The 27,640-nt window shown below is 55.6% G+C and overlaps 2 protein-coding genes across 6 annotated transcripts; one reads left to right on the forward strand and one right to left on the reverse strand.

Moving 5' to 3' along the window:
- The first annotated feature begins 4,910 nt into the window (after window positions 1-4,910).
- Window positions 4,911-22,281, forward strand: IMPDH1 (inosine monophosphate dehydrogenase 1). 2 transcript variants are annotated; one of them, XM_027539058.1, is made up of 16 exons: window positions 4,931-5,164; window positions 9,527-9,625; window positions 11,775-11,823; window positions 14,549-14,650; window positions 14,795-14,869; window positions 15,134-15,340; window positions 15,492-15,579; window positions 16,393-16,592; window positions 17,210-17,300; window positions 17,551-17,646; window positions 18,972-19,115; window positions 19,209-19,353; window positions 19,904-20,047; window positions 20,176-20,259; window positions 20,813-20,829; window positions 21,517-22,281. In XM_027539058.1, the coding sequence occupies exons 1-16, from the start codon at window positions 4,995-4,997 to the stop codon at window positions 21,618-21,620; spliced, it is 1,815 nt and encodes a 604-aa protein (XP_027394859.1). In that variant the 5' UTR covers window positions 4,931-4,994; the 3' UTR covers window positions 21,621-22,281. The 2 variants fall into 2 exon arrangements, with proteins under 2 accessions (XP_027394860.1, XP_027394859.1); XM_027539059.1 differs by lacking the exon at window positions 20,813-20,829 and having other exon boundaries at window positions 4,911-5,164; window positions 21,517-22,280.
- Window positions 22,276-26,636, reverse strand: LOC113891243. 4 transcript variants are annotated; one of them, XM_027539064.1, is made up of 4 exons: window positions 25,880-26,636; window positions 24,666-25,131; window positions 23,989-24,139; window positions 22,640-22,724 (listed from the first exon to the last, which is right to left on the reverse strand). In XM_027539064.1, the coding sequence occupies exons 1-3, from the start codon at window positions 26,240-26,242 to the stop codon at window positions 24,033-24,035; spliced, it is 936 nt and encodes a 311-aa protein (XP_027394865.1). In that variant the 5' UTR covers window positions 26,243-26,636; the 3' UTR covers window positions 22,640-22,724; window positions 23,989-24,032. The 4 variants fall into 4 exon arrangements, with proteins under 4 accessions (XP_027394863.1, XP_027394866.1, XP_027394865.1 ...); XM_027539062.1 differs by lacking the exon at window positions 23,989-24,139 and having other exon boundaries at window positions 22,276-22,724; window positions 25,880-26,626; XM_027539063.1 differs by lacking the exon at window positions 22,640-22,724 and having other exon boundaries at window positions 23,764-24,139.
- Between the last annotated feature and the right edge of the window lie 1,004 nt (window positions 26,637-27,640).

Raw genomic sequence — 27,640 nt, forward strand, 5'->3', positions numbered from 1 at the left:
GGCCTTACAAATAGCTGTGAAAAGAAGAGAAGTGAAAAGCAAAGGAGAAAAGGAAAGATATAAGCATGTGAATGCAGAGTTCCAAAGAATAGCAAGAAGAGATAAGAAAGCCTTCCTCAGCGATCAATGCAAAGAAATAGAGGAAAACAACAGAATGGTAAAGACTAGAGATCTCTTCAAGAAAATTAGAGATACCAAGGGGACATTTCATGCAAAGATGGGCTTGATAAAGGGCAGAAATGGTAGGGACCTAACAGAAGCAGAAGATATTAAGAAGAGATGGCAAGAATACACAGAAGAACTGTACAAAAAAGATCTTCACAACCCAGATAATCACGATGGTGTGATCACTCATCTAGAGCAGACATCTGGAATGTGAAGTCAAGTGGGCCTTAGAAAGCATCACTACAAACAAAGCTAGTGGAGGTGATAGAATTCCAGTTGAGCTATTCCAAATCCTGAAAGATGATGCTGTGAAAGTGCTGCACTCAATATGCCAGCAAATTTGGAAAACTCAGCAGTGACCACAGGACTGGAAAAGGTCAGTTTTCATTCCAATCCCAAAGAAAGGCAATGCCAAAGAATGCTCAAACTACCACACAATTGCACTCATCTCACATGCTAATAAAGTAATACTCAAAATTCTCCAAGCCAGGCTTCAGCAATACGTGAACCGTGAACTTCCAGATGTTCAAGCTGGTTTTAGAAAAGGCAGAGGGACCAGAGATCAAATTGCCAACATCCGCTGGATCATGGAAAAAGCAAGAGAGTTCCAGAAAAGCATCTATTTCTGCTTTATTGGCGATGCCAAAGCCTTTAAGTGTGTGGATCACAATAAACTGTGGACGATTCTGAAAGACATGGGAATACCAGACCACCTGACCTGCCTCTTGAGAAATCTGTATGCAGGTCAGGAAGCAACAGTTAGAACTGGACATGGAACAACAGACTGGTTCCAAATAGGACAAGGAGTACGTCAAGGCTGTATATTGTCACCCTGCTTATTTAACTTATATGCAGATTACATCATGAGAAACGCTGGACTGGAAGAAACACAAGCTGGAATCAAGATTGCCGGGAGAAATATCAATAACCTCAGATATGCAGATGACACCACCCTTATGGCAGAAAGTGAAGAGGAACTAAAAAGCCTTTTGATGAAAGTGAAAGAGGAGAGTGAAAAAGTTGGCTTAAAGCTCGACATTCAGAAAACGAAGATCATGGCATCCGGTCCCATCACTTCATGGGAAATAGATGGGGAAACAGTGGAAAGAGTGGCTGACTTTATTTTGGGGGGCTCCAAAATCACTACAGATGGTGACTGCAGCCATGAAATTAAAAGACACTTACTCCTTGGAAGGAAAGTTATGACCAAGCTAGATAGCATATTGAAAAGCAGAGACATTACTTTGCGAACAAAGGTCTGTCTAGTCAAGGCTATGGTTTTTCCTGTGGTCATGTATGGATGTGAGAGTTGGACTGTGAAGAAGGCTGAGCGCTGAAGAATTGATGCTTTTGAACTGTGGTGTTGGAGAAGACTCTTGAGAGTCCCTTGGACTGCAAGGAGATCCAACCAGTCCATTCTGAAGGAGATCAGCCCTGGGATTTCTTTGGAGGGAATGATGCTGAAGCTGAAACTCCAGTACTTTGGCCACCTGATGCGAAGAGTTGACTCATTGGAAAAGACTCTGATGCTGGGAGGGATTGGGGGCAGGAGGAGAAGGGGACGACAGAGGATGAGGTGGCTGGATGGCATCACTGACTCGATGGACATGAGTCTGGGTGAACTCCGGGAGTTGGTGATGGACAGGGAGGCCTGGCGTCCTGCGATTCATGGGGTTGCAAAGAGTCGGACACGACTGAGCGACTGAACTGAACTGAACTGAATCCTGTAAAAGTATTTGATTCATATACTTTAGAACTTGAAAAGACTTTGTAAGAAATCAAATCCAATATTCTCATTTCTCAGATGAGGAGACCCAGTAATGATACATAGTTCTTTCATGTAACCAAAACTGTCCATTGTCCTGTGGCTTTACGAAAATTTAGTAGTTTTCCTTTAGTTCTGGTGTCTTCAAATAGTTCCTCTGAATTGGGGTCTCTCAATATCAGCACTACTGAATTTGGGACTGGAAAATCCTTTTTTGTAAAGGGCTGCCTTTGCACTGTCGGACTTTCGCAGCTTCTCTGGCCTCTACTCACCAGACACTAGTAAATCACTCCTACCTCCTTAGTCATGACATTCAAAAATATCCCCAGACATCACAAATATCCTGAGAACCACTGATCTAGACTTTACTACAGGTAAAATCCCTTCAAATGACACACTGAGGCCCTCATGTTATGTGGTTGTCTTAATGAATAGTTGGCTGACAAGCTTCACTTGTAGCCTACAAGCTCCGGAGAAAGCCAGAGCCACTCTGTGATGAGCACCGGTCTCAGTCCCCGGGGGGACCCACTCCTCATGTATGTGTGGCATTTATTTTTTGTATTCTGCTGACTTCCAGGGACCTTTGAATTGAACCCTGACATTTCTTTCTCAGAACAGCTGGCTATGTCCTGTGTGTTGCCCAGGAGTCTAGACTGTGTGAAGGGCTGTTCTGCCCTGCCACAGCCCTTCTTACATTGTACTCTCACTGCCTGTTTATCTTTCTGCCCCAGTGGACGTTAAGGTTCACGGCAGCAGAGACAATGACCATCTTGTTCACCACGTATTCTCAGCATCCAGTTGGCACATGGAGGTGCCCAATAAGCATTTATTTAATGAATATATAATAGAAATTACAACATATTTCATTTAGTTGTGGGTCAAAAGTGCAGAATTTTTGTAACCATAGCTTGCTCAGCTTAAAATAACACAGGAAGCTTACCTGTGTTATTTCACTAATGGCAAAGCAACCTTATGAGATATATATTATAACTCTATTTGTAAGATGAAGAGAGATGTACCAGGTAGTCCAGTGGTTAAGACTCCAGGCTTCCACTGCAGAGGGCATGGGTTCAATCCCTCGTCAGGGAACTAAGATCCCATAAACCTCTTGGCTCAGCCAAAATAAATAAATAAATAAGGAAACTGAGGCTCAGAGAAAGATTGACTTAGGTAATTATATAGTAAAAGCCTGGATTTGGACCAAGGCTCACCTAACTGCCAATCCTAGTCCTCTTTGATATACTACCTCTCCTGTTCAGTCATAAACCTGTGTGTTGGCTCCTCCTATGTAAAGAATGATCAGTTCACAAATAGGGACCAGAAAAATGACTTCATCACTGTGTACAATTCAGATTAGTCTGCTCTTGCCTCTTTGAGAAACCTGTAGGAACATGGTAATAATCTTGTTATACAAAATGGTCCTAGTCCATTCAGGCTGCTGTAACAAAAATACCATAGACTGGGTGGCTTACACAACAGCATTTTCCCCCTCAGTCTGGAGGCTGAGAAGTCCAAGATCAAGGAGCTGGTAGATCTGATGTCTAGTGAGAGCACACTTCCTGGTTCATAGACATGATATACTTTCATGGCAGAGTGAGTGAGGGAGCTCTCTGAGATCTCTTTAATAAGGACACTAATCCCACACAGAAAGGTTCCACCCTCATGACCTAACCACCTCCCAAAAGTTCCGCCTCAAATACCATCTCATTGGAGATTAGGTTTTAGTATGTGACTTTTGAAGAAATACAAACATTCAGTTTATAGCAAAAATAATTGTCTTTAATGGCATTCACAGTGACAAGATTTCATGTCTGGCTCAGTGTCAGAGAAACTGTGCTTTGATCTTGAATCTGGGGAGCAGGTGAGTACATGTATAGGAAAAGGTACCAGGCAGGATAAAATCCAAAATCTTTCTATTGTGTAAATTCAATTTCCTTTGTGAAATAGTTGCTGAAAGTTCTGACCTTTGACTCTGCCTCCTTTAAATGCATCTTAGCCCTCAGCCATTCAGCGTTTACCATTTGCTCCCTCAGACTGCCATGTTTTTGTAAAAATATATTTAATAAAACAGATTTTTGTCAATTGCTTATGTTCTATCTATTCTGTCTCCTTAAAGAAATTGCCTGAGACGAAGGACGCTTATTTTTCCTTGCCAACTCTGCTAGGTGCTCAATCATTGCTGACAATGATGGTAACAATTTTGAAAGAGGAAAAAGTATTCTTTTTAGTCAGTAGATGAACAGAGGTTTGCACACCTGTGTGCTCAGCCCCACTTCCTGGTTATAGGGTACCCCAGGCGAGGGAAAACAAGGTCCTTTTTCTTAAGGAGCCTGCAGTCTTATCTATTCCTTCCTCAGACAATGACAGGTAAGGGCTAAGGGAAACCTGTTTTCCTCCTAAGAGAATCTGTTGAACAGGTGAAGGGCTCGGTAGGCAAAGGCAGATGGATAATCTCCCAGCCTATCCTCCAGGAGGGCATGGCAACCCACTCCAGTATTCTTGCCTGGAGAATCCCCATGGACAGAGGAGCCTTGGGAGGTCCACGGGGTCGCAAAGAGCCGGACACGACTGAGCGACTAAGCACACACATCTTGCTCTAGCAAGGTAGGTCTGAGGCTGGCCGGTAGGAGGCGCTTCAAAGGACCGAGCCTCGGTTCCCAAGAAGAGGAACCGACGTAAGACGCGAAGTAAGCCCCGGCTGCGCTCTTTTTTGATTTTCCCTTGGAAGGGGCCAAGAAAAACTAGAAGGTCCGGGCAGTGGGGAAGGGGTGGAGGTCTTCTGCAGTTCAACTTCCATCTCCCAGCATCCTGTGGCGGATCCGGGGATGGGAAAGACAGGCTGAGTTTCGGTAGATGGGCTGGTGGGACAGTTTTGCCAGCGCAGCGGACTCCCTCCCCGGAGCAGCCCCGCCCACGGCACTGGAAGCCCGCCCCCGGCGCGCAGGCTCCGCCTCGGCGGCCCCGCCCCTTCCCCGGACTCGACTGGGCTGCACTCACTCCCGAGCGGTGGCCCGGGAGCCTCCAGGAGAAGAGGCTCCCGCCCGCCTCGAGCAGCGGCCTCCGCATGGAGGAGCCACGCGCTCCGCCAGCAGGGTCGGCGCCGTTCCCGGTGTCTCTGCAGGGAGGCGGAACCGCTGATGTTCCGGAGCCCGGAGCCCGGCAGCACCCGGGACACGAGACGGCGGCGCAACGGTACAGCGCCCGTCTGCTGCAGGCCGGCTACGAGCCCGAGAGGTGACGCCCAGGGCAGAGCGCGCGGGGCGCATCCGGGGCGGGCGCGGTGGCCCTGGGAACCGGGCAGCGCTGCTGGGGAGGGAAAGGGCATATCCCACCACTCAAGCCCTCTTATCGCCTCAACCTGAAACTTCCTGAAACTGGGCTCAGATGCCACACACCCGGCTTTGTTTGGGGGATGCAAGCGGGCACTGTGCCGAGGGCTCAGTGCTGAGTTGCACCAGGGAGCAGGTCGGGAAAACAACGATCCCTAAAATCTGAGCCCGGGGTCTGACCTCAACTACACACCCGATAATACCTGGTCCAAGTGGCTCCAACGCAGGGGGTTCAAACCGAACCTGTTGGAGTCCAAGTCCAACTTGGCTTACTCCTCCTTAGCTGTCTCCTCCTAGAACTATCTTCAGAGTCTTACTGTCAGGGTGGGTGTCCAGATGGATGACCCTCTCAGAGCCTGGTAAGGACACAAGCCCCTCCTCCCCCATTCACTGAGGTCTGATGAGACTGCCAGTGCAGCTCACCCCAGGGTCTCTCTTTTAAGATTCAAACCCGGCTCTGCCCTTACCCTGCTGGGGTCTGTAAGGGTCATTGGAGGAAGAGTGGAGGTGTTGATCTGGGCCCCAGGGGACTGACTGAAAAGGAGACAGTGGCTAATCTCTGGATTGTACCGCAGCTTGAAATGCAACCCACTGTCCTTCTGGTCCAGAGGATTTGGACTTCTTTCTGTGTCCCATCTGTTGGTGCTCAGCAGCTTGGGGAGGTGACCTGGAAGCTGGGTTTTTTTTTGGGGGGGGGGGTGGTTGGTGGTCTGGGGGAATTAGCTCTGCCCAGGGGCTGGCCGCTATTATGTAAGAACTTTTAATGGCTTAAGGGGCTGCTGGGTGAAACTGGGCCCCTCCTGCCCCGGAAGGCTGGCTCTCTAGAATTGACTCAGTTTCGGGCACCTGCATCCTTGCCATCCTAGAAACCCAGCTACTGGGGCTCAGGGTCTAGGGTGACAGAGAGAGGCCATAGGAGGAGAGGGGCCCAGGGGGGCTGGATGGAGGCAGTGCCTTGGTTGGGGGCAGGTGTTGCAAGAGTGTCATTTTGGAACTCAGACCAGGGCCATGCAGGAGCATCCTTTCTGCAGACTGTACTTCTGCACCTGTGCTATCGCCACCCCCACCAGATTCTGAAGAGCTGGTGTCAAACCTGAGACCCAGCCAGGTGGCGTAGTAAGATTCAAAACCTGCTGGCTAGACCTCCATCTGCCGGCTCTAGTTTAGAAACTGTGGGAAGAGGACAGGGTTCCATGAGAAGTCTAGGTCTGAGGCCAGAGTTATTGCGCTCTGGCTTGAACCTGGACAAGCTAGGTCCCCTAAACAAGCTCAGCAATGTCAGTGTTAATGCTCCTCCCCACAACTCCCACAAATCTCCCCTTGGAAGTGTTTTGAAAGCTTGTCCCTTCAAAATAGCCCCAGACTAGAAAGAGACCTCCGGGTTCCCTGCCTGGATGTGGGTGCCTGGCTGGGCACCATTCCCCTCCTTTTGAAGGAAGGGCCTTGATGGGGCTTGGCCTGCTCTCCTGCTCACAGCTGATAGGTGTGGAGCCTCAGGGGACCATTGGCCCTTCCTTGAGCTGGGGAGGCCCACTGGTTGCTTGGTGTCTCCTCCCCAGGGAGGAAGCAGCTGGGGAAGATCAGGAAAAGGGAGGAGGAAAGCTGAGGGTGGGGGTGGGAGGTGGATTAACAGTCTCTGGAAAAGGACAGCCTAACCCAGGGCTGAGCCCAGCAGCTTAGAGTAATGAGATGCCCGGACACAGGTCAAAGCAGGAGGAGGTGGGGGGGGCGGTGGCGGGCAGTGGGCAGCAGAAAGGGAGTGGGGTTGTGAGGTCTGTCATGCTGGGAGGAGGACTCTCCCCACAACTCAGCCTGATGGCAGCCCTCCTCTCCTGGTTCTGAGTTCGAGGCCGGGGCAAATGTCATACTGAGGTCACCTGAGCTGGCAGACCCCAGCTGCTGTCCTGGGCCCCAGCCCTGGGGGAACCCTAGCCATCCATGGCCCACGTTGCAGGAGACAGTGACCCAGAGCAGACCACAGGGGCAGCCTGTGTGCTGTTCCTGCCATGCCCTTCTAGCTTCATCTTTCTGTGGCTAGAAAGGTGCCCAGGAAGCAACTGGCGCTGAATGGCCAGTTGCTTCCTCTAGCCAGGCTCACTGCTCTGCCTCCAGGCGGCTACTAGGAGGTCCTTATGCTGGTGCCCTCAGGATAACCCCTTTCCCCATATGGCTCAGATCCTCTGCATGAGTCTGTGAGTGCTGAGGTATCAGGTACACCCTAGGTATCCCTGGCAAGCTGGCCCCAACTCCCACTCAGCAGAGAACCCTAGCAGGCCCTCCTCAACACCAGAGGGCTTCCAGGGGCCCCCATCAGGAGCCTCCTTCAGACTCCCCAGTTGGAGAGGGAAGTTTGGGAATCTGTGATTTTTCTGGTGCCCCGCAGTAAGAAAGAGGGCACAGTGGACATCTGTGAGTCCCCAGCAGCACTCTAGCCTCATGGGCCTCATCGTTCTAGCTCTGTGGGAAGCCTCCCCTTCCCTCTCACACAGATGGAACAGCTCTGTTTTCCTGGCAGGGTCCCGGGGAGTCACTGAGGGAGGCTGGGCATCTCAGGGAGGCTCCCTTGGGCTCGGCTGCCACCACACTGGTGAGAGGTAAACAAACCCAGCCTCCAGGGCTGGGAACAGGGGGAGGACCACAGACAGCTGCCCTGCCAAGGAAAGGACAGCGTCCCTGGCCCACTTGTCCCTCATCTCACCAAGGGACTAGATGAGGACAGAGGGAGGAGAGGGTGGCATTTGGGCCTGGGGCAGGGAAGGGGCTGACATCTGCTTTCCGGCTTCTCGTCAGGGAGTAGCATTAGCAGTTCTGGTCACATGAAGGGGAAGGGCCAGCCCCAGACACCCCACCTCCTCCCATGGGAATCAACCTGCTACCTAATCTTACTACCTTCATGTAGAAATCTGGGTCTTGCTGGGCATCCAGGGCCACCAAATGTCTGCTTGCGGAAATTCTCAAGACTTCCCTAGCCTCTGTCCTAATCTGTATGTATATTTACTTGCCTAAGTCAGGCCTGTGGTTCCCCCCCACCCCCAGCTTCCCACCATGCTACCCTCCGAATAAAAGCAAACTTTGCTCTCTGGGGCTAAACCTCCCTGGTATCCACAATACTCTCTCAGCTGAGGATAACACAGGATGTCAGATTGAAGCATTAGATCAGGAACCAGGGGTAGTGCCTGTCCCCAACCCCTCCCGAACTGTAGGTTTTGCATCTATAAAGCAGGGGTGGGGGGGGAGGACACCTAATAATTGGCAATTAGTAGGAGTTGGACACGACCGAGCAACTTCACTTTCACTTTTCACTTTCATGCATTGGAGAAGGAAATGGCAACCCACTCCAGTGTTCTTGCCTGGAGGATCCCAGGGACGCGGGAGCCTGGTAGGCTGCCGTCTCTGGGGTCGCACAGAGTCGGACACGACTGAAGCGACTTAGCAGCAGCAGCAGCAGAGTAAATGTGATCATTTATGAAAAATGCCTTGTAGACGGCAGAGGGCTCCAAAGCCACACAAAGGTCAGGGATTGGCATTGTTCAGATGCCTGACCCCTAGGAATGATGCCCGGTTGTGGGGAGCAGGGTGGGGGTGCACTGCAGAGAAGGTATACAACCTCAGACTCCTGTGTGTTGGGCAGCTGCCGGCCCAAACCAGTTCCTCAGGGCTCCGGGCCCTGATTCGAGTCTGAGCCTTAGTCTTGGGGAAGATAAACCGTGTGAGAGGTTACCCTGGGACTAGGCAGCAGGGCCCCGGGGAGACTCATGCCCGCGGGGTCGGTGGCCTGGGTGGCCCGGGATGCTGGCCCTGGCGGAGGCGCTGCGGGGAACCTAAGAGGCGGGACTTGGAGCGGCGGAGGGGCCGTGTCCCGACCTGGCTCCGCCCCCTCCTCCGGTGAACACACGCCCTCCGCCGCCTCGGTTCCCAGCGGCCGCTGTGCCACTGCGGGTGGCCCTGGGCGTGCGCGCGGCGGCGGCGGCGGCGGCTGGGCCGGGCTCCGCGGGGCTCTTTGTGCTGCTGGGGGCGGAGGCGGCGGGCTCCCGAGGGAGGGGCGGGAGGAACGGGGGTGCGAGTGAGGGCGGTGCCCGGGGCCCGCCCCGCGGCTGCCGCAGCCCCCGCCCCCGGCCCGCCCAGCCCGCGGCGGCAGCGTGGCCGTGGTGCGGCGTCAGCAGCAGCAGCAGCAGCAGCAGCAGCAGCCTCGGCGGCGGCGGCAGCAGCAGCAGCGGCGGGGCGGCCCGCGCGGGTGTTTATGTCGGGTCGCGGTGTCTCCTGGCAGCATGGCGGACTACCTGATCAGCGGCGGCACCGGTTACGTGCCCGAGGATGGGCTCACTGCGCAGCAGCTGTTCGCCAACGCCGACGGCCTCACCTACAAGTAAGCGCTGGGGGCCTCAGCCCCACCTGGGCGCGCGCACTAACGCGCCGCGATCCTCCCAGGCCCCGGCCCTGCAAGTGCGCCGCTCGCTCCTGGGTGACGCCCGTGTCCCCGGCCCGATTCGAGCCACTTGGGCTGCGGCGGGAGCGAGCGGGGGGTTGGGGGTGGGCGGGTACGGGCAAGGCCGGGCCAGGGAAGGAAGGCGGCCCGCGCCGAGAGCAGACGGACGGACGTGGCACAGCGACATCGCGGCCCTCAGTGCCATGCCGTTTCTGGCTAGATCCGGGTCCGGCTTGCCCCCTTCCTCTTTCCTCGGGGCATCTTGGCCGCATGAAGGGGGCACTGGGGGCGTGTGAGAACAGGAGATGTGGTTCTGGAGACTTTCCCCAGACCTTGGTCCAGGACACTCTCACTCCCAGCGTCACCACGAGGGCAAGAGTCGGTGCAGGGGGTGAGGGGGGGAGGTGGTGGTGCTCAGGCAGCTGCTTGGGTGTTGCCCCCAGGATGTGCCCAGCTGGGCAGTTGGGATGGCTCTTTTTTTCCACCCTCCAGTCCAGCCCACTTTCCACGTGTGCCCCTGCCTGCCTACAAGTTAGTACTGGTGTTCCCCACTTGGCTGGAGTATTCTTTGACGATCACCCACCCAAGCCCTCCCCACCCAGGATTTTTGAAGAAGACAAGACCATTTGCCTCTGGCTTAGTGTGTTTTTCCATGGGCCCTGGGCGAGTTGTCCTGCTGGCTGCAGGCCTGGCACTAGCTCTTCTCTTGGCTGCAGGACTGTGTCCATGCCAGGAAAGAGCATCAGGACCTGGGACTAGGGTGGAGTAGGGATGCTCTGAACCAAGAGCATCCTTGCCCTGTCCCCTGCTAGCTCCTGCCTTTGCCTATAAGCACTCCTGCCTGGCAGGCTGTTTCCCTGGACACCAGGATACCCAATCATTCCTGAGGAGTGTCTCCTCTTGCTTGTCTGCGTAGCTGAGATGTGGGCCAGGCAAGGGGTATGTGTGATACCTAGAAAATGCCAAGGGGCCCAGACTCCAGCATTTCTTTTCCTGCCTCTAAGTGAGCCACAGAGGCCTCTTCACTGTACAGAAGGGCCCCCAGGGGACAGGGGCAGTTAAGATTATTTCTTTGGTGGTCTTTGATGAAGTGGGATAGAGTATATATGATATATTTTTCAGTGGTGTCTCCCAGGAACACTCCCAGGGAGTCGTTCTACACCCTGGGGCAAATTAAAGACCCCACTCATCCCTTCCACCCTGTAGCTTCTCCTTCTGGCCCTGGGGTGCCTGCTGCTTTGCTTAGTCTGGTTGGGAGTGTTCCTGAACACCCTGAGACGTTTACTTTTGGGCGTGTCTGTCAAGGCCCTGAGATTGCAGGCTCGTCAGGCCTCCTGGGCTGTGGCCCTGTGCTTTGCGGCACCTGGGCAGGCCTGTACCCCTCTTCTGGGGATTGCTGGGACCATGGCCCAGGTTAGTGTTGGCCACTGCCAGGCTTTGGCTGGGCCTCCTGTGTTGTGGTCCTAACCATAAGGCCCCTTCCTCTTGTTTCCCATCCCAGACCGTGTCCGTTGGTTGCTCCAGTCCAACTGGGCAGAGCGTTAGGGATGCCTGCTCTATTGGCATGTACCCCGTGCTCAGCCCCCTGGGGTCCCTTGGTGCCATTCTGAGCCCTGTGTGACTCAGCAGCCCCAGCACTGGGCTGAGCAGCTTGCTCTGTGCTGTGTGGTGTTCATGCTGGGTGGCGCTCCTACACTGTTCTCAGGTGCCTTCCGTGTTTATTTATCATCTCCCCGCCTCCAAGACTGAGAAGTTTTCAAGGGCAGACCCTGTATCCACTGGGTGCAGCCTTATGGGAATGTCTGGGTCCCTTGATGAACTCTGAGCCCTAAAGGCAATGGGTGTTTGGGGCTAGCTGCCCTGGTGGCGCCCCAGGACTACAGAGTTTGTGCCACATTTGGCTCTAGCTCTCTGGGCTGAGGTTGACAACTATCAGGGGGCACGAGGGTGGTTCAGTCCTGAACAGGTCACAGGGTTCAGATACTCGGCTCCTTTCCCCAGCTACACACTGCTTCCCCTGGAGTGGCAGGCCCTGCCCCTTTCAGGAACCCCCTCCTCACCCAGTAATGCTCACTTCCTTTCTTCACAGCGACTTCCTGATTCTCCCAGGATTCATAGACTTCACAGCTGATGAAGTGGTGAGTAAAGGGCGAGGGGCTGTGTGTGTGGTATAGTACACCGATCTCTGGCTCAGGGGTGTGGGAGAGAGATTTTTCTGGGGAAGGTGGATGTAGCCATTTGTGCTGTGGGCAGTGGATTATGCCTGATGGGTTAGAGGCAGTGATGGGGATTCAGTGGGATCCTGAAAGGTGGGTCTGGCCTGGGGCCTGCAGTGAAGTTCAGAAAGGCCCAGGGAGGGTGTGGGGTGGATGAAGGTGTGGCTGCTTTATTACTTACTGGATTTCTTCTGAAGTGCTAAACAAAGATACCCTAGAAGCCAGTAAAATTATGGAAACTTTGGAAGAGGTGGACAGACTTGTTTGTGGATCCATGACTTAGATGAACTGGTGAGAAGATCTGAAGAAGTTAGATTGTGGTCTAATACAAGGAAACAATGCTTCTCTTAACCGGTGGGGCTTAGAAATAAACCGAGTCAATGACCAATATCCTTTATACTATTAACATGAAAAGTGAAAGTGAAGTCGCTCAGTCGTGTCTGACTCTTTGTGACCCCACGGACTGTAGCCTATCAGGCTCCTCCGTCCATGGGATTTTCCAGGCAAGAGTGCTGGAGTAGATTGCCATTTCCTTCTCCAGGGGATCTTCCCGACCCAGGAATTGAACCCGGGTCTCTGGCATTGTAGGCAGATGCTTTACCGTCTGAGCCACTAGGGAAGTCCTACTATTAACATATGACAACCCAAATTTCCCTGGTGGCACAGTGTTTGAGAATCTGCATGGTAATGCAGGAGACACAGGTTTGATTACTGGTCTGGGAAGATTCCATACGCCTCAGAGCAACTAAGCCTGTGCACCACAACTACTGAACCGGCGAACCACAACTACTGAGCCTGTGCACCTAAAGCTGTGCTCCGCAACAAGAAAGGCCACCGAAATGAGAGGCCCTCACACCACAACGCAGCGTAGCCCCTGCTCACCACAACTAGAGAAAGCCCATGTGTAGCAAGGAAGACCCAGCACAGCCAAAAAAAAGTTTTTTTAAATAATAAATAAAATTTTAAAAATACGCAACAACATTATAGGAGCCAAGAGGCTAAATGCTAATGGGTGTTAGTCATTTCATGGAAAAGTTATCCTATGATGAATTAGTATGCATTTAAAAAAAAGTTTTTCTGTTGCTGTTATCATTTATATTTATTCAGGTTTGATTCTTATGGAACGCCAGAGGGCCTGAGTGTGCCCAGATCTTTTATATGTTGGGGAAGCTCACATCCAGCTTGTGTAGTCAGTGCTGACCCAGACAGATTGTTAAGGGGACATTAGGACTATTCTGGATATTCCCTTTGTGATAGCAACCTGGAAGCCTTCTTGGTTTGGCTGTTCAGTTTCACAAAGTGAAAGTGAGCAGCCTGGCCTTGTGCTGGTGCTTCCCTGGTGGCTGAAATGGTAAAGAATCTGCCTGCAATGCAGAAGTCCCAGGTCCAATCCCTGAGTCAGGAAGATCCCCTGGAGAAGGGAATGGCAACCCCCTCCAGTACTCTTGCCTAGAAAATCCCTATGGACAGAGGGTCCCGGTGGGCTGCATGGGGTCCACGGGGTCGCAAAGAGTTGGACACAGCTGAGCAACTAACACTTGACTTTGTCCCAGATCCTGGGCAGAGTGCAAGGAAGAGAGGGATGGAAGAAGCCCACTGGCCATCAAGGGTCTCCTTCCTTTGGTCTATGTCAGGAGGCTGTGGCTCTTCTGTGCTAGGATAAGCGAGGACAAGGCAAGTTTTCTAGACTGCAGGCCCAAGGTTCTCGGCCTGACTCTGGGAATAGACTGTAGGGGTCCTTGAGTCTCCAGGAAGTTATGTAGCAAAGTCTGTGTCTGGGGGTTTGGGGGGCTAGGATCCACAGCTGTTAGCCTGAATCTCGGAGGCGTCTGCAATCCGGCCTTATCTACTGCTCACAGGCAGATGCTTCCTGAATACCCTTGCCATCTTGACCTCTCCTTTGAGCTATGGACAGGTAGTCACCTTCTCCCCGGATGGGCTGCCTAGTAGACTCCTTCCCATGCCTCCATCTCACCAGGCCCCAGAATCGCCCACCTGGACCCGTCAGCAGCCTCCCTAGTGGTCTCTCTGCCTAGACCTTGTCAACCAGAATCCCGTCTTCACATTGGAGCCTGAGCGAACTCTTTGAAACACAAATCAGATCATGTCTTTCTTCTTCTTGTGGTCCTCCAGTGGCTTCTCATCGCAAAATCGAATCCAAGCTCCTCCCCAAGGCTTTCAAGGCTACACATCCTTGCCCCCCTCCCCTCCCCGTCTCTCTCCCTTCCCTCTACTCTGCTAGCTTTTTCTTTCTTAAATGCACCTCAGGGAGAACTGGAATCAGAGGCAGGGTTTCACATACAGTTCCCTTGACCTGGAAAGACTCCTGGACTTCTACTTGACTAGTTTCCCTTTGTCATCCCCTCAAGAAAGGTTTTACCAACCACCACATTCTTCCTCCAGTGGTCATTCTGCCTCTTGCTTTTCTTTGGAGCCTTCACCCCAACCAGAATCATCTTGGATATGTTTCGTGAGTGTCATTTTTCTTTCCAAGTAGAATGTAAGCTCCAGAGGACGTAGCAGAGACGTCATTCGCTTTGCTCACTGCTGTATCCCCAGGGTCGGTGCCAGGCACACACAGGAGCTCAGTAAGTGTTTGTTGAATGAATGATAACACTTTTCACGTAGACCATGTCTCCACCCTCAGGATCTGACTTCAGCCCTGACTCGGAAGATCACACTAAAGACGCCACTCATCTCATCCCCCATGGACACTGTGACGGAGGCTGACATGGCCATTGCAATGGCTGTGAGTTGGGCACGTGGGTGGAGACCCCAGGGCCGGGAGGACTGAGCAGGGTGGGCCGGACGTCAGGAGGAATTGGAATCAGAGGTGGGGTTGGCAGAGTGAGGACGACTGGCTGACTCTAACTGTACTTCCCTTCTACCCCAGCTGATGGGCGGTATTGGTTTCATTCACCACAACTGCACTCCAGAATTCCAGGCCAATGAGGTGCGGAAGGTCAAGGCAAGTACCAGGCCCATTCCCAGGAAGAAGATGCCCTCTGGTGGTCCCCTGCCTCACAGACCCTCGCCCCTCCCCAAACCTCCATTGCCAAGTCTGTGGGCCCGTGCGCTCCCTGGCTGATTCCTGCGGGGTCTTGTCTGCCCTTCCAGTGAGGGCACAGGGCTCACTGGCTTCCTGCCCCAGTACATTCTGTCCCCTGTGGCCAGACTGTACACCATCTCCAGCTTTCTTCCAGCCTTTTCCTTCCCCTGTCTCTGCCCTCAGAAATTTGAACAGGGCTTCATCACGGACCCCGTGGTGCTAAGCCCCTCGCATACCGTGGGTGACGTGCTGGAGGCCAAGATCCGGCATGGCTTCTCAGGCATCCCCATCACTGAGACGGGCACCATGGGCAGCAAGCTGGTGGGCATTGTCACCTCCCGAGACATCGACTTCCTTGCCGAGAAGGACCACACCACCCTTCTCAGTGAGGTACCTATGGGGCAGGGAGGGTATGGCTGGGGGCAGAGAGGACCCCAGGTCCGGGGCCTCAGGCTGGTGCCTGTGACCAGGGACCAGAGGGAGGCCTGGCTCCCTTCTCTCTCACCTGCCAACCTGCAGGCAAATGTTCCTGGCCCCACAGGTGATGACCCCACGGAATGAGCTGGTGGTGGCTCCAGCAGGTGTAACATTGAAAGAGGCAAATGAGATTCTGCAGCGCAGCAAGAAAGGTACCAGGGAGCAGGTGGAAAATACAACCCACCTCCCCACCCCCGCCTCCCATCAGAGCCCCCTTTTGCTTCACAGCTTTGCAGGTTGTCCCTGCAACCAGGCTGGGGACAGGTCTGAATAACCTCAGACTGGAGCATGATTCCTGAGGTCTCTTTCCTGGCTTAGGAAATCCCATCCCTTATTTGGCGTCTTCACAGTATGTTTCTCAAAACAACTCGTTCTGTGAAACGCTCATCATGAAGAAAGGGCACTGTGGTCCTAGAAAGCCAGAGAATGCTTCTGTGTCCCCATCTTGCATAAGGAATGGTTCATTACTTTATCAAGGGCTCTGAGAAGTCCTGCAGTTAAATTCATTTGCCAGTGGGGTAGTTGACATAGTATTCATTAGGCCCCTATGGGAGCCACTGGGAAATGCCCCCGTGGCCCAGGCTGGATCGTCCTCAGGGGTGGCAGTGGATGGGACATATGTTCCCCCCGGCAGGACAACCTCACGTTTGTGCCCTGGCTAGGAGGTTTTGACCACTGTGGCCTGTGGCCCAGCAGGTGAAGGGCTGCCAGTGCGCAGGGGCTGCCCACGGAGCCCGGCCTAGCCACAGGGCAGGAAGAGCTCCAGGAACTGGGTTTCTTTGCTTCCTGTTCCCTGGGCAGAGGGCCAGGTCCCTAGGAACACTTCCTGGGTGGGTGCTGTCACCTAGTGGTGGCATTGGGTACTGCAGGGGAATCTCTGGCCTGGTCTATTTTCATCCTCATTACCCATCCTACCCGACCTCCAGAAGCCTGCTCTTCCATCTCACTCCTGCGTTCCTTGTCAGGAAAGCTGCCCATTGTCAATGATCGAGATGAGTTAGTGGCCATCATTGCCCGCACTGACCTGAAGAAGAACCGGGACTACCCCCTGGCCTCCAAGGATTCCCACAAGCAGCTGCTGTGCGGGGCGGCTGTGGGCACCCGTGAGGATGACAAATACCGCCTGGACCTGCTCACCCAGGCGGGCGCTGATGTCATAGTGCTGGTAGGGGCACTGCCCTGGAGAAGGGGCTGTTCAGTGGAGTCTACTTTGGAAGACCCAGCTTCACCTCTAATTAAGCCCAGTGTCAGAACTGGGAGGGTCACTGGGACAGCTTAGAACTAACTGAGGAGCCGCCTGGGGCACTCTGCATGTACATAACATGACCTTGATGTTTATCGCGCTCATTGAGTTCGATGGCTCACCAGGTGCCGCACTAAGAACTTTATGTAGGTGAATTCAGTTAATCCTCATTGATTATAAAGCCCATTTGTCAGTTGGGGAAACTGAGCTTCAAGAGGTTAAGTAATTTAGTTAGTGAGTTGGTGGGAATAGAATGTGACTCCAGGTCCCATCTCTTTGCTGTGAGGACTGGTCCATATTGTGGGTATGAAGGGGCTTTGTCTGCTGTGCAACTATCCATGAGTAGTACTTACCCTCTGGGAGAGAGGCAAGCCCCTTTGAGAATCTGCTGAGAGTTGTCTAGTGACTGCCCAGAAACAGACAGGGGCGCATTCTCATAGGGCTTTCATTGGTTTGTCCACTCAAGACTCCCCAAACCCCCCTCCCTCAGTGAGGGCCCTCAGCCTCCACCCTCAACTTTCCTGGTCCCCTTCCCACAGGACTCATCCCAAGGGAACTCTGTGTATCAGATCGCCATGGTACACTACATTAAGCAGAAGTACCCCCACCTCCAGGTGATTGGGGGCAATGGTGAGTGCAGGGTCCCTGCTCACATCCTGGCCCTCGCCCCCTCACCGTGTAACCTCTCTGTGTCACTTGGCATCCTCTGGTGGTGGCATTGCTCCTGGCATGGGAGGTTGGGGGGGGGGGTGCAGGAATGGGCTTTGGTCACAGTAGGTTGGTGGGGGGTGGGTATGGACTGGAGTCCCAGGACGCCCTTGGGCAGGGCAGGGGCAACCCATCCTGACACTCTTCCTCCCCTCTGACTGCCCCTCCCCAGTGGTGACAGCAGCTCAGGCCAAGAACCTGATTGACGCTGGTGTGGATGGGCTGCGTGTGGGCATGGGATGCGGCTCCATCTGCATCACCCAGGAAGGTGAGTGTCAGGAGGAGCGTGAGTGGCTGCACTTCGAACGTCCCCCAGCCTTTATCAGGCCCCAGGGCCTCACTCTCCTGCCACGAGTGTGTGCAGAGCGCTCACTCAGCCAGGCCCCTTCCTGGGGTTCAGGAGTGACCCAGGCTCAGACTGACTGTTTAGCCCACTGACTTGTGGGGAGACAGGTATCCGAGGAGGTGACTGTAAATTTTTGGTGTGTGTCAGTCTGCTTCTCGGATTCTGGTCTGGGAAGCCCAATTGGTGGGCCCAGGACTGAGGTATTTGGTCCCTTTAGTGAGGGTCATGTCTCCCAAATGCTGCACGACCTGTTTGGTCTTTAAGCCTCTGCTTTTAACTGTCTGGGCTTCCCTGGTGACTCAGATGGTAAAGAATCCATCTGCAATGTGGGAGACCAGGGTTCAATACTGGTTTGGGAAGATCCCCTGGAGGAGAATATGGCAATCCACTCCATTCCACCTCTGTATTAGCTGATCCCTGAGGTAAGATGTAGGCCTCTTCTATAAATTAAGGAATGTTAGTTGAGCACCTCGGAGAAGGCAATGGCACCCCACTCCAGTACTCTTGCCTGGAAAATCCCATGGACGGAGGAGCCTGGTAGGCTGCAGTCCATGAGGTCGCTAAGAGTCGGACACGACTGAGCGACTTCATTTTCACTTTTCACTTTCATGCGTTGGAGAAGGAAATGGCAACCCACTCCAGTGTTCTTGCCTGGAGAATCCCAGGGACGGGGGAGCCTGGTGGGCTGCCGTCTATGGGGTCGCACAGAGTCGGACACGACTGAAGCGACTTAGCAGCAGCAGTTGAGCACCTGCTGTGTGTCGGGCGTTGTTCTAAATCTTGGGGATGTGAAAAGAAAAAAACAGAGGTACAGGCACAGGAGACTTCTTTCCTCCTTTATCTAGCTTTGCATCCATTCCCTAGATATGTGCCGGTTTCTTAGAATTCTCACTTAGAAATCAATACTTAAGAGTCTTGGACAATGAAACTTAAAGAAATACAAACCAATATCCCAAAGGAGGCTGTGAGTACCTAACCCTAGTAATGGTGAGGGGTAGCTAGTGTGTGGAGAGAGGCGAGGCTGAGGTCAGTACTGATGCAGCCGCTGGTGTCCCCATAGGGCTCTTGTAGGTGAGGAGGTGCAGGTTCCTGGAATGACATTTACCCTACTGCTGTTGTTATTTTTATTTGCCATGTGAACATCCAGAGCAGTCCTTTTCCCCAAGTGGAGGTAAGGCGCAAGAGGCCTGTCCTTGGCCCCTATTGCTGTTGACACTGTTGACACCTGTCTTGTGTACCGTCCCCAGTGATGGCCTGTGGTCGGCCCCAGGGCACTGCCGTGTACAAAGTGGCTGAGTATGCCCGGCGCTTCGGGGTCCCAGTCATAGCCGACGGCGGCATCCAGACCGTGGGGCACGTGGTTAAGGCGCTGGCCCTCGGAGCCTCCACAGGTGAGGGGGCCGGTCCGCTGGGGATGGGGCAGGCCGGCGAGGGGTGGTTGGAGGGCCCAGGGGCTAGAGACCCTGACCCCCCAACTGCTGCAGTGATGATGGGTTCCCTGCTCGCGGCCACCACGGAGGCCCCCGGCGAATACTTCTTCTCGGATGGTGTGAGGCTCAAGAAGTACCGCGGCATGGGCTCGCTGGACGCCATGGAGAAGAGCAGCAGCAGCCAGAAACGCTACTTCAGGTGCCTGCCCACCCCACCCCTCCCCAGCCTTGGGCCAGCACATCGGCCTCCAGTCCTTTAGGTCTGCACCTACCCTCTGACTTCCCACGGCGGCACCCAGTCTCCATATTACAGCTTGGAAACCGAGGCACAGGGCAACGAGTCACAGGCCCGAGACAGTGCCGGGGCCACAACTAGCAACCCACGCTTATTTGCGCTGTTGCACAGAGAGTAACAGCTTTAGGAGTCGTTCTGGGGCTTCCTCGGGGGTGCTGGTGGTAAAGAACCTGCCTGCCAATGCAGGAGACATAAGCAACAGAGGTTCGATCCCTGGGTCGGGAAGATCCCCTGGAGGAGGGCATGGCAACCCACTCCAGCATTCTTGCCTAGAGAATCCCATGAACAGAGGAGCCTGGAGGGCTACAGTCCATGGGGTCGCACAGAGTCAGACACTACTGAAGGACTGAGCATGCCTGCTGGCTAGTAGCTCCTCTGCCAGTACCCTCGAGAGGTGGAGTGGGGTGCCCTGAGCCCTGGGCAGTGGGGCTCAGTCTTCCTGCCCTCCACGCAGCGAGGGGGACAAGGTGAAGATTGCGCAGGGCGTCTCAGGCTCCATCCAGGACAAAGGCTCCATTCAGAAGTTCGTGCCCTACCTCATAGCGGGCATCCAGCACGGCTGCCAGGACATCGGGGCCCGGAGTCTGTCTGTCCTGCGGTGAGTGCGGCGACTCAAGGGCCGCAGGTGGGAGGCGAGTGGGAGGTTCCTGGCACCCCCCTCGCTTCCTTTCTCTGTCTCTCCTCCCTGCTTGCTGCCTCTGACCGGTGCCATCTCCCCGCTGGCAGGTCCATGATGTACTCAGGAGAGCTCAAGTTTGAGAAGCGGACCATGTCGGCCCAGATCGAGGGCGGCGTCCACGGCCTGCACTCGTAAGTGCGGCGGCTTCCTGGCCCTGGCTGGCTGGCCCTGGGTCGGGCAGGCGGGGCCGTGGTTCAGAGGCTGAGCCGAGGTTTCAGGGATGGAGGCTGCAGCAGGGTGACCCCAGCACCCTCTCCTTCAGGGCCTGGCCCACTCTGGAACCCCGCCCTTTAGCCCCCCATGCAGGCAGGCCCTCCCCTCCCCTCGGTGGTCTCACCCCCCAACCCCCGAGCTGGGCACGGGAGATGTGACCATTTGTCCCTCCCAGCTTCCCAGCCCTTGCTTGCTCAGAAGCTTGGTGGCTGGTCGCAGGGCTGGCGGTGCTGGGCTCTCGCTGGTGGTGGCATCAAGCAGGCCAGTGGAGGCTGGGGGCGCAAGCCCTTGGTAGGGAGAAGGGCAGAGAGACCGATGCCAGAGCTGGTGCTGGGGCGACCATGGGTGGGGGTAGCGCTAGTTGGCAGCAGTAGTTGCAGGCATGCAGCCCCGCCCTGATCGAGAGGGCCCGTCCCCCCAGGCAGAGGCGGGCATCTAACCTGTGTCTCTTTCTGCCCCATCCTCCCATAGCTATACCTTTCTGCCGTGTAAGTAACTGCGCTGCCCGGGGCCAAGCGTAGAGTAGAGCAGGGGGCAGTCTGGGTGGGGCCTGGGCTGGGGTGGGGGGCGCTGGGCTGGAGGTGGAGCTGGGGTGTCATCATGGGACTTGGACCCTAGGACTACATCCTGGTGGGGGCAGCTGGCCTTGGCCTCCCCTGCAGGGGAAGTGTCCCTTCCTGGGGTGCAGAGAGGCGTCCCTGACCACAGGCCTGAGGCTGTCCTGTCTGGGACCGGACCCAGTGACCACAGGGGGCTCAGGCCACTGCGCCTGCATGGGTGGGTGGAGATGTGAGCGGCAGAGCCCCGGCTTGGTCTGACCTCTTCCTGTGAGGATGGGCCGTGCTGTCCTTAGCCACCTCCACCCCGGCCCTGAGGACAGACCCTCCACCAGCTGTGGCCCGAGGAGCATGGCTGTCTCTGGGCCTGGCCTGGCTCTTCTGGGAGCCTTGGCCTGAAGTGGATGAACAGAGGCACTGGGCTTGCTTCCTGTCTCTTCCCACCCCCGACCCCCCACCGTGGCTGAGGGGCAGGGGCTTCAGCAGCAGCTTACTGCCTCCCCTGAGTCTGGGGGCCACCTGGCAGCCCAGGGCCAGCCTGGGCAAGGGGCTCTGGGAAGGCGGGGCCCGCTTCCCGCACGCCCACTCTGGGTTTTCGCTCTGCCTTTGTGCCCGCAGTTACGAGAAGCGGCTGTACTGAGGACGGTGGTGCCGGCGGCCGAGGCAGCGGAGGAGGCGTGCCCCAGGGCTCGGCTTTGGGCGCAGCCTCCCTCCGTAACTGAGCAGTCCTCAGACTTGCACTGCTGCTTCCCCGGCTCCTTTTCCAGGGAGAGAGGCGGGGGTGGGCCCTGAGTGTCCACTGCCCTTCCTTGGGCCTCCCCCTGCCCCCTACTCCCCAGCCCCAGTCCCCTCCACCCCTGCAGAGTCAGGACTGCTCCTGGGCTGGCTTGCCCTGGGAGTCCTCCCAGGTTCCCCGTTCTTCAGCACCCCTCTGAGCCCAGCCAGCCTGGACTCTCAGGCCCTGTGCCTGCCTCAGGTCTTTCTCGCTGCAGCCTGCTCCGGCCCGGCTCCCACCCCTGGGACCAGTGGCCCCTCCTGGCTTCTCCCGTAGGGCACCCCCCCACCCCAAAAATGGTGCTCTCCTGGCCTGCCTCCGGCCCCTTCCCAGGCTGCTGCGCCCTCAGCAGGCCTGACCTAGGCCGGAGGGAAGTCTCTGCCCCCTTCCCCTTGCCAGGACTCCCCAGCCCTGCTCCTCAGGCTGCCCGTCCCTGGCCCTGGGGAGGAGGCTGCCCACCATTCCCGACTGGCCCCCATGCCCGGGTGTACCGTCCCTGCCCTCTCCTCTCAGCTGCAGTTGAAGGCTTTAACTTTGCACACTTTGGGGGCCACAGTCGCGTCATTGTATGTTAAAATAATCTGAATAAATCAAGAGGTTTCAGCGCCTCTGCTGTCCTGTCTCCGTCCCCTGTCCACTGGACTGCTGGCCCCCATCCCAGTGGGGAGCTGGAGCCCAGAGTGCCATCAGAGCCGGGCTGCGGGGGCCACAAGGCCGAGCCTCCCCAGGAAGGTGGCGAGGGTGCTGCTGTACTCCAGGGGGTGCTGGCGCAGGTGGGCCGCATGGCGCGAGGTCTCCCAGGCCTGCACCCACACCGGCATGCCCAGCCGCTGCCAGGCGGCCAGCAGCTCCTGCAGGCAGGCACTGTCACAGAGGGGATCATCCAGACTATAGTAGACAAGTGTCGGGGGCCTGACGGGTGGCTGCTGGAACGCGGCCACCGCAGCCTCATAATGCCGGATGGTACAGCTGGGACACAGGTGGAAGTAGAACATGGCTGTGGCCCTGACCACTGGGCCCAGGGCCTGTGGCTTCATCAGCTGAGACACACCTGTGGGTTCCAGGAGGAGGAGGTTAGCACCTGTTGTCATATGCGGCTCAGGCCCTGCCTCCTGGGAGTGGGGGACAGCACTGACACACGGACTGCTGAGGATCCCTAGAGCTGGGGGTCCTGGGACAGAAACACTGCCTTCTCTGCCTTTGTTGTAGTTGGTCAGTGGGCACCCAGCTGTCCTGCCTGGTACAGACCCCATTCTGGGCAGAGGCAAGGAAGGTGGCCTGGGAATGCTCTAGTGACAGGAAGGAGCAGAGGGCAGAAGGCCCTAGTTGTGAGTAGTGGAGAGCTGGAAACAGCCCCATGACTGCCAGGGAGAGGTGGCCTCAGCCCACACTTGGCCTGCTGGTCCCTGCCCTTTCCCAGGCCATTCCTAAAAGAGCCACGTGGTCAGGACCCAGCCTCTCTCTCTGGTATTTTCCAGCTTTGTGACATCTTCAGGGACGAGAAGGAAAGATCAAGGTGGTAAGATGTTGGGTGGGTTCAGAATTGGTTCAACAACTGCTCCTGGAGTTGCAAAGTGACCGGGTCATTGAGGGTCCCCTGAGGCCTTATGCCCTGGAATCTGCGGTCTTGGTGAGCACCTTGGAGTCTGAGGTGACCTGACTGGGTGGGAGAAGGAAATCCAGGTACCCGGGGATGGTAAAAGAGAAGAGAGGATGGACCAGAACAAGGCCGTGTTTCACAGATAGTCTTGCACATTGCTTTACAAAAACCATACAGGAAGCAGTTTGACCAGCAATTGAAAAGGCAAAGATCTAAGGGTTTTTAGAGAAATGCCAAGTCACTCTGCATCAAGGGTGAATTCTCCTTTTGAGTTAGACCTAACTGGTCAATTAGAACTGACCCATGGGATGTTTTTTTTGGTTGTTGTTTAGTCGTTAAAGTGAGAATGTTAGTCGCTCAGTCCTGTCCAAGTCTTTGTGATCCTATGGACTGTAGCCCGCCAGGATCCTCTGTCCATGGAATTCTCCAGGCAAGAATACTGGGGTGGGTAGCCAATCCCTTACTCCAGGGGATCTTCCCAACCCAGGGATCTGACCCAAGTATTCCACATTATAGGCAGTTTCTTTACTAAATTGTGTCCAATTCTTTTGTGAGCAGTTACTTTGTTACTTGAGGTATGTTAGTTTGGTCCTTTAGAGGAAGGAAGAGCACAGTGGTCCTGAAACTAGTGTGTAACAGAAACCACCTAGATCTAGGACCCACAGGCCCAGGCTCCTGGAAGTAGGATTCAGCACGAGGTGATTCTGAGACTCACCAAAGTTTCAGAATCACTGTTTTGGAGGAAACCCGTGCACCCAATCACAGTTGGCTCTTGAACACTGCAGGGTTTAGGGGTGCTGACCCTTCACGCAGTTGAAAATCAGAGGTAACTTCATACTCGGGCCTCCATATGTGCAATTCCACATCTGCAGATTCAACCAGCCTCAAATTGTAGTGCTATAATACGTATTTACTGAAAAAAACCCCATATAATGGACCCACATAGCAGTTAAAAAAACCCTGTTCATGGGTCAGCTGTACATGATTGCTGAGACTCTTTCCAAAGCTTGTGTCGCAAGAAAAGAATTTCAAAAGGCACCACACCTATTTCATGGTCCCAATGTGGGGATTATGTGAGTATATACGGAAAGTTACAGGTGCTCAGTAAATTAGTCTTAATACAGGCTGGAGTTAAAGGCGTGCCAGGTTGGACCCAGGCAGCACGCTCACTCTGGGTTGTATTTTCAACCACAGTGGGGAAGGCCCAGGTGGGACAAGACGACCGACACTCCAGGTAGGAAGGCCACATCAGGTGGGACTGTCAGAGACTCGAGACACCTCTGGGACACTTAGATCACAGGCCCATTGGTCAGCAGACCTGTCCATCCACCTGGAGTCCATCCTGGCTTGTGTGGCCCAGGTGCCCCCTCACCCTTGCCCCAGTACACTCACCCAGCGCCATGCGGTCCAGGCTGCCCACCACCAGGCTGTCGAAAATATGGCCCTTCAGGCGCTGGGCCACGCTGCCGTGGCGCCCCAGGTCCTGGCCCATGAGCAGGAGCATCTGTGCAAAGGTGTAGCCACCCAGGGAGAGTGCGTGCACCACCAGTGGGCGGCTGGCCAGGGCCCCAGGCCCCTGCAGCAGTGCCAGCACGTGGGCAGCCCACCTCAGGCCCTGGCGTGGGCACAGGAAGTGGCTCAGCGCGCTCTCCACGGCCAGCACGTCGAAGCCGCAGGCCAGGTACAGCTGCAGGTACTTGCCCTGGGCAGCTGGCCTCGCCCCCAGCCACGGCAGGAGCAGGAGCAGTGGGCGGGGCCCTGGAGACCCCGCTGGGCCCGGCCTGCAGTACAGGTGGATGGAGCGGGAGAGCTGGGTCACCGTCACATCGGCGGGGAGCAGCGGGGCCATGGCTGCACCCTGGAGGCCATAGGAAGGAGGAGTGGTAGGTGGGCCTCCGCTCGCCCCCGCGTTTCCTCCACACACATCCGCTCTCAGATGGCTGCGGCTGCGGCTGGGATTAGCTCTCAGAGGGCCCTTTAAGCTTCTGCGGTTCTAATGCTCTTCCGGGAGCTGGGCAGTCAGCCCGGAGAGGAGGGGTCAATACCCCAGCTGCCCTCAATCTCTCCCTCAATCCCTTGTCCACCCCTGCCCTCCGGCTCTCCTCATACCCAGGAGTGGGGTCTGGAGAGGAGGAGGGACCAGCCATGGGGAGTGGGGGTAAGGCAGCATCTCCCTCGACTCTTCAGAAGAGCATTGAATTCCCACCCCAGCCTCTCTGATTGCCTCTCTGCTTTACACGCACACCATTTGGAAGTTGAGGGGCCAAGTCTATCCACCCCAGCCTCTCTGATTGCCTCTCTGCTTTACATGCACACCATTTGGAAGTTGAGGGGCCAAGTCTATCCACCCCAGCCTCTCTGATTGCCTCTCTGCTTTACACGCACACCATTTGGAAGTTGAGGGGCCAAGTCTATCCACCCCAGTGCACTCCCAGCAGCCCTTCTGCCATCAGCTGAGGGGAGTTTGGAGTCAGAGGGTAGTACCAGAGTCAAAGCATGCAGGCCCCCCTACCCCATAACCTCTCCCGGGGCCCTGCTCCCTGACTCCGCTCCCCATACCTACTGTCCTCAGGGCAGCGCCCCTCGCCTGCAGGATGTGGACTCACCTCCATCAGCCTCCTTTCCCTTCCCTGCCACTCAGCTCCGGAGGGAAGGTGGGAGGGGTCTGTGACTTGGGAGACCTTGGTCCCCAACTTCCTGCTCCACCCCTGGGAGACCTTGGTCCCCAACTTCCTGCTCCATCCCCCACCCTTCTTAAGCACATTGGCAACATGAGCTTCTGGGCTGGGAGCCAGGGTGTCTGGCTCACAAGTCAGCGACATCCCCAGCCCAGATAAAAGTCTGGGGGGAGGCATGTGGGTTGCAAGGTGCAGTATTCCCCTGGGACAGGTAGGTAGAGACCAGCCTTTCCTAAGTGCCTCTGCCTCAGTTTCTCTGCTTGTGATCCTAACCAGGGAAAGAGGAGCCATCCACAGGCACCCCAACAGCTTCTTGTCTTTTTATCACCCCCCAACACACACACACACACACACACACACACACACACACACACACACTCAGCAGCGGCTCCACCTCACCCTTCACTTTTCAGGGCAGGCTGACCTCAGGATGGCCAGGTACAGGGGCTGCCCCAGGCAGGAATCCAACTCAGGAGACCTGGTCTGCACTGAGGATTCCCTTTGAAGTAGGGTGATCGGAGGCTCCACGGTGGGGGTTGGGAGGTGGGGTTGGTCTGACATGCTGTCAAGGTAGGTAGGCAGTTTCTCCCCAGGGAAGAAAAGCGAAGTCCACACTAGAGCATCAGGGGCTGAGCGGCTGGCAAGGAGGAGGGAGCCAGGAGGAGATGTTGCGTAAGGACCTGGCTGTGACCTTACACGTCATTCTCCCACCCCATGTTAACCTACTCCCCACCCCGCCGCTGCTCTCGGTGGGAAGCGAACGAATGAGAAGCGAAACGTGTGTCTGCACTGCGGAGTCGGAGCTTCAGGAAGCCTATTAAGGGGAGGGGTTTCCTTCGGACCCCGCACCACCGGGAGTCCTGCTCCTCGATCCTCGCCGTTCTCCAGGAAGGACACTGCTCCTCCCACCGCTCCCCGTGGTTCACAGTGCTTCCAGCTCCTTTCCGTTCTTCTAGTCTCTGGGAAAACCTAGGGACAAGAAGTAGGAAGGACTTTTCACGGTGGAGATGCTGGGGCGAGAAGAGGGGCGGGGCAGAGGGTGTTCCCTGCCCGGGGATGGGGGGACTCCCGCGTGTGGATGCTTTAGGAGCAGTGTGGCACAATATCCAGCAGGTGGCACCAGAATCCATCGACCTGCTGGACCCCAGGGAACCAGAGTGGGGCAGTTTCCTGGGCGACGGGCAGCCTTTCAGAAAGCCCTGCCCTTGGCAACCGTTCCCTGGTTGCCCGTGTCCCTAGTAAATATTTGGTTTCTGAAGGACAGGCTGGGGGTTAAATAATCTAATCTCAGAAAGGATAGAGGCTGGCTGAGGATGAGAGAAGACTCGAAAGACCTGTTCTCTGCTGTCATTTTGCTAAGGACAGGTCACTGCGGCAGGTGCATCCCACCCTCAGCTATACTGTAAGGCACTCACATGTATCCCTGTGTTGTGGATGGGGAGAATGAGGCTCAGAGAGACAAAGTGTCTTGCCCAGGTCACCAGTAATGAGAGGTGTGCCCAGTTAGGAAGCTGGACCTGCCTGGATGACCCTTCCCTTCCACTGCACCTCCTGGTCCTGTGTGAAGGGTCCAACCCCACAAGAGAAGCTGGCGTAGGGGGTGCTTCTGGGGCCCAGACCTGTTGGGAGAACAGGAGAGAGCAGTGAAGAGAAGCCCACCCCCTCCAGCCCAGCTGTTCTTGCCTGGTG

Source organism: Bos indicus x Bos taurus, chromosome 4, assembly GCF_003369695.1.
Source record: "Bos indicus x Bos taurus breed Angus x Brahman F1 hybrid chromosome 4, Bos_hybrid_MaternalHap_v2.0, whole genome shotgun sequence".
NCBI lineage: Eukaryota > Metazoa > Chordata > Mammalia > Artiodactyla > Bovidae > Bos > Bos indicus x Bos taurus.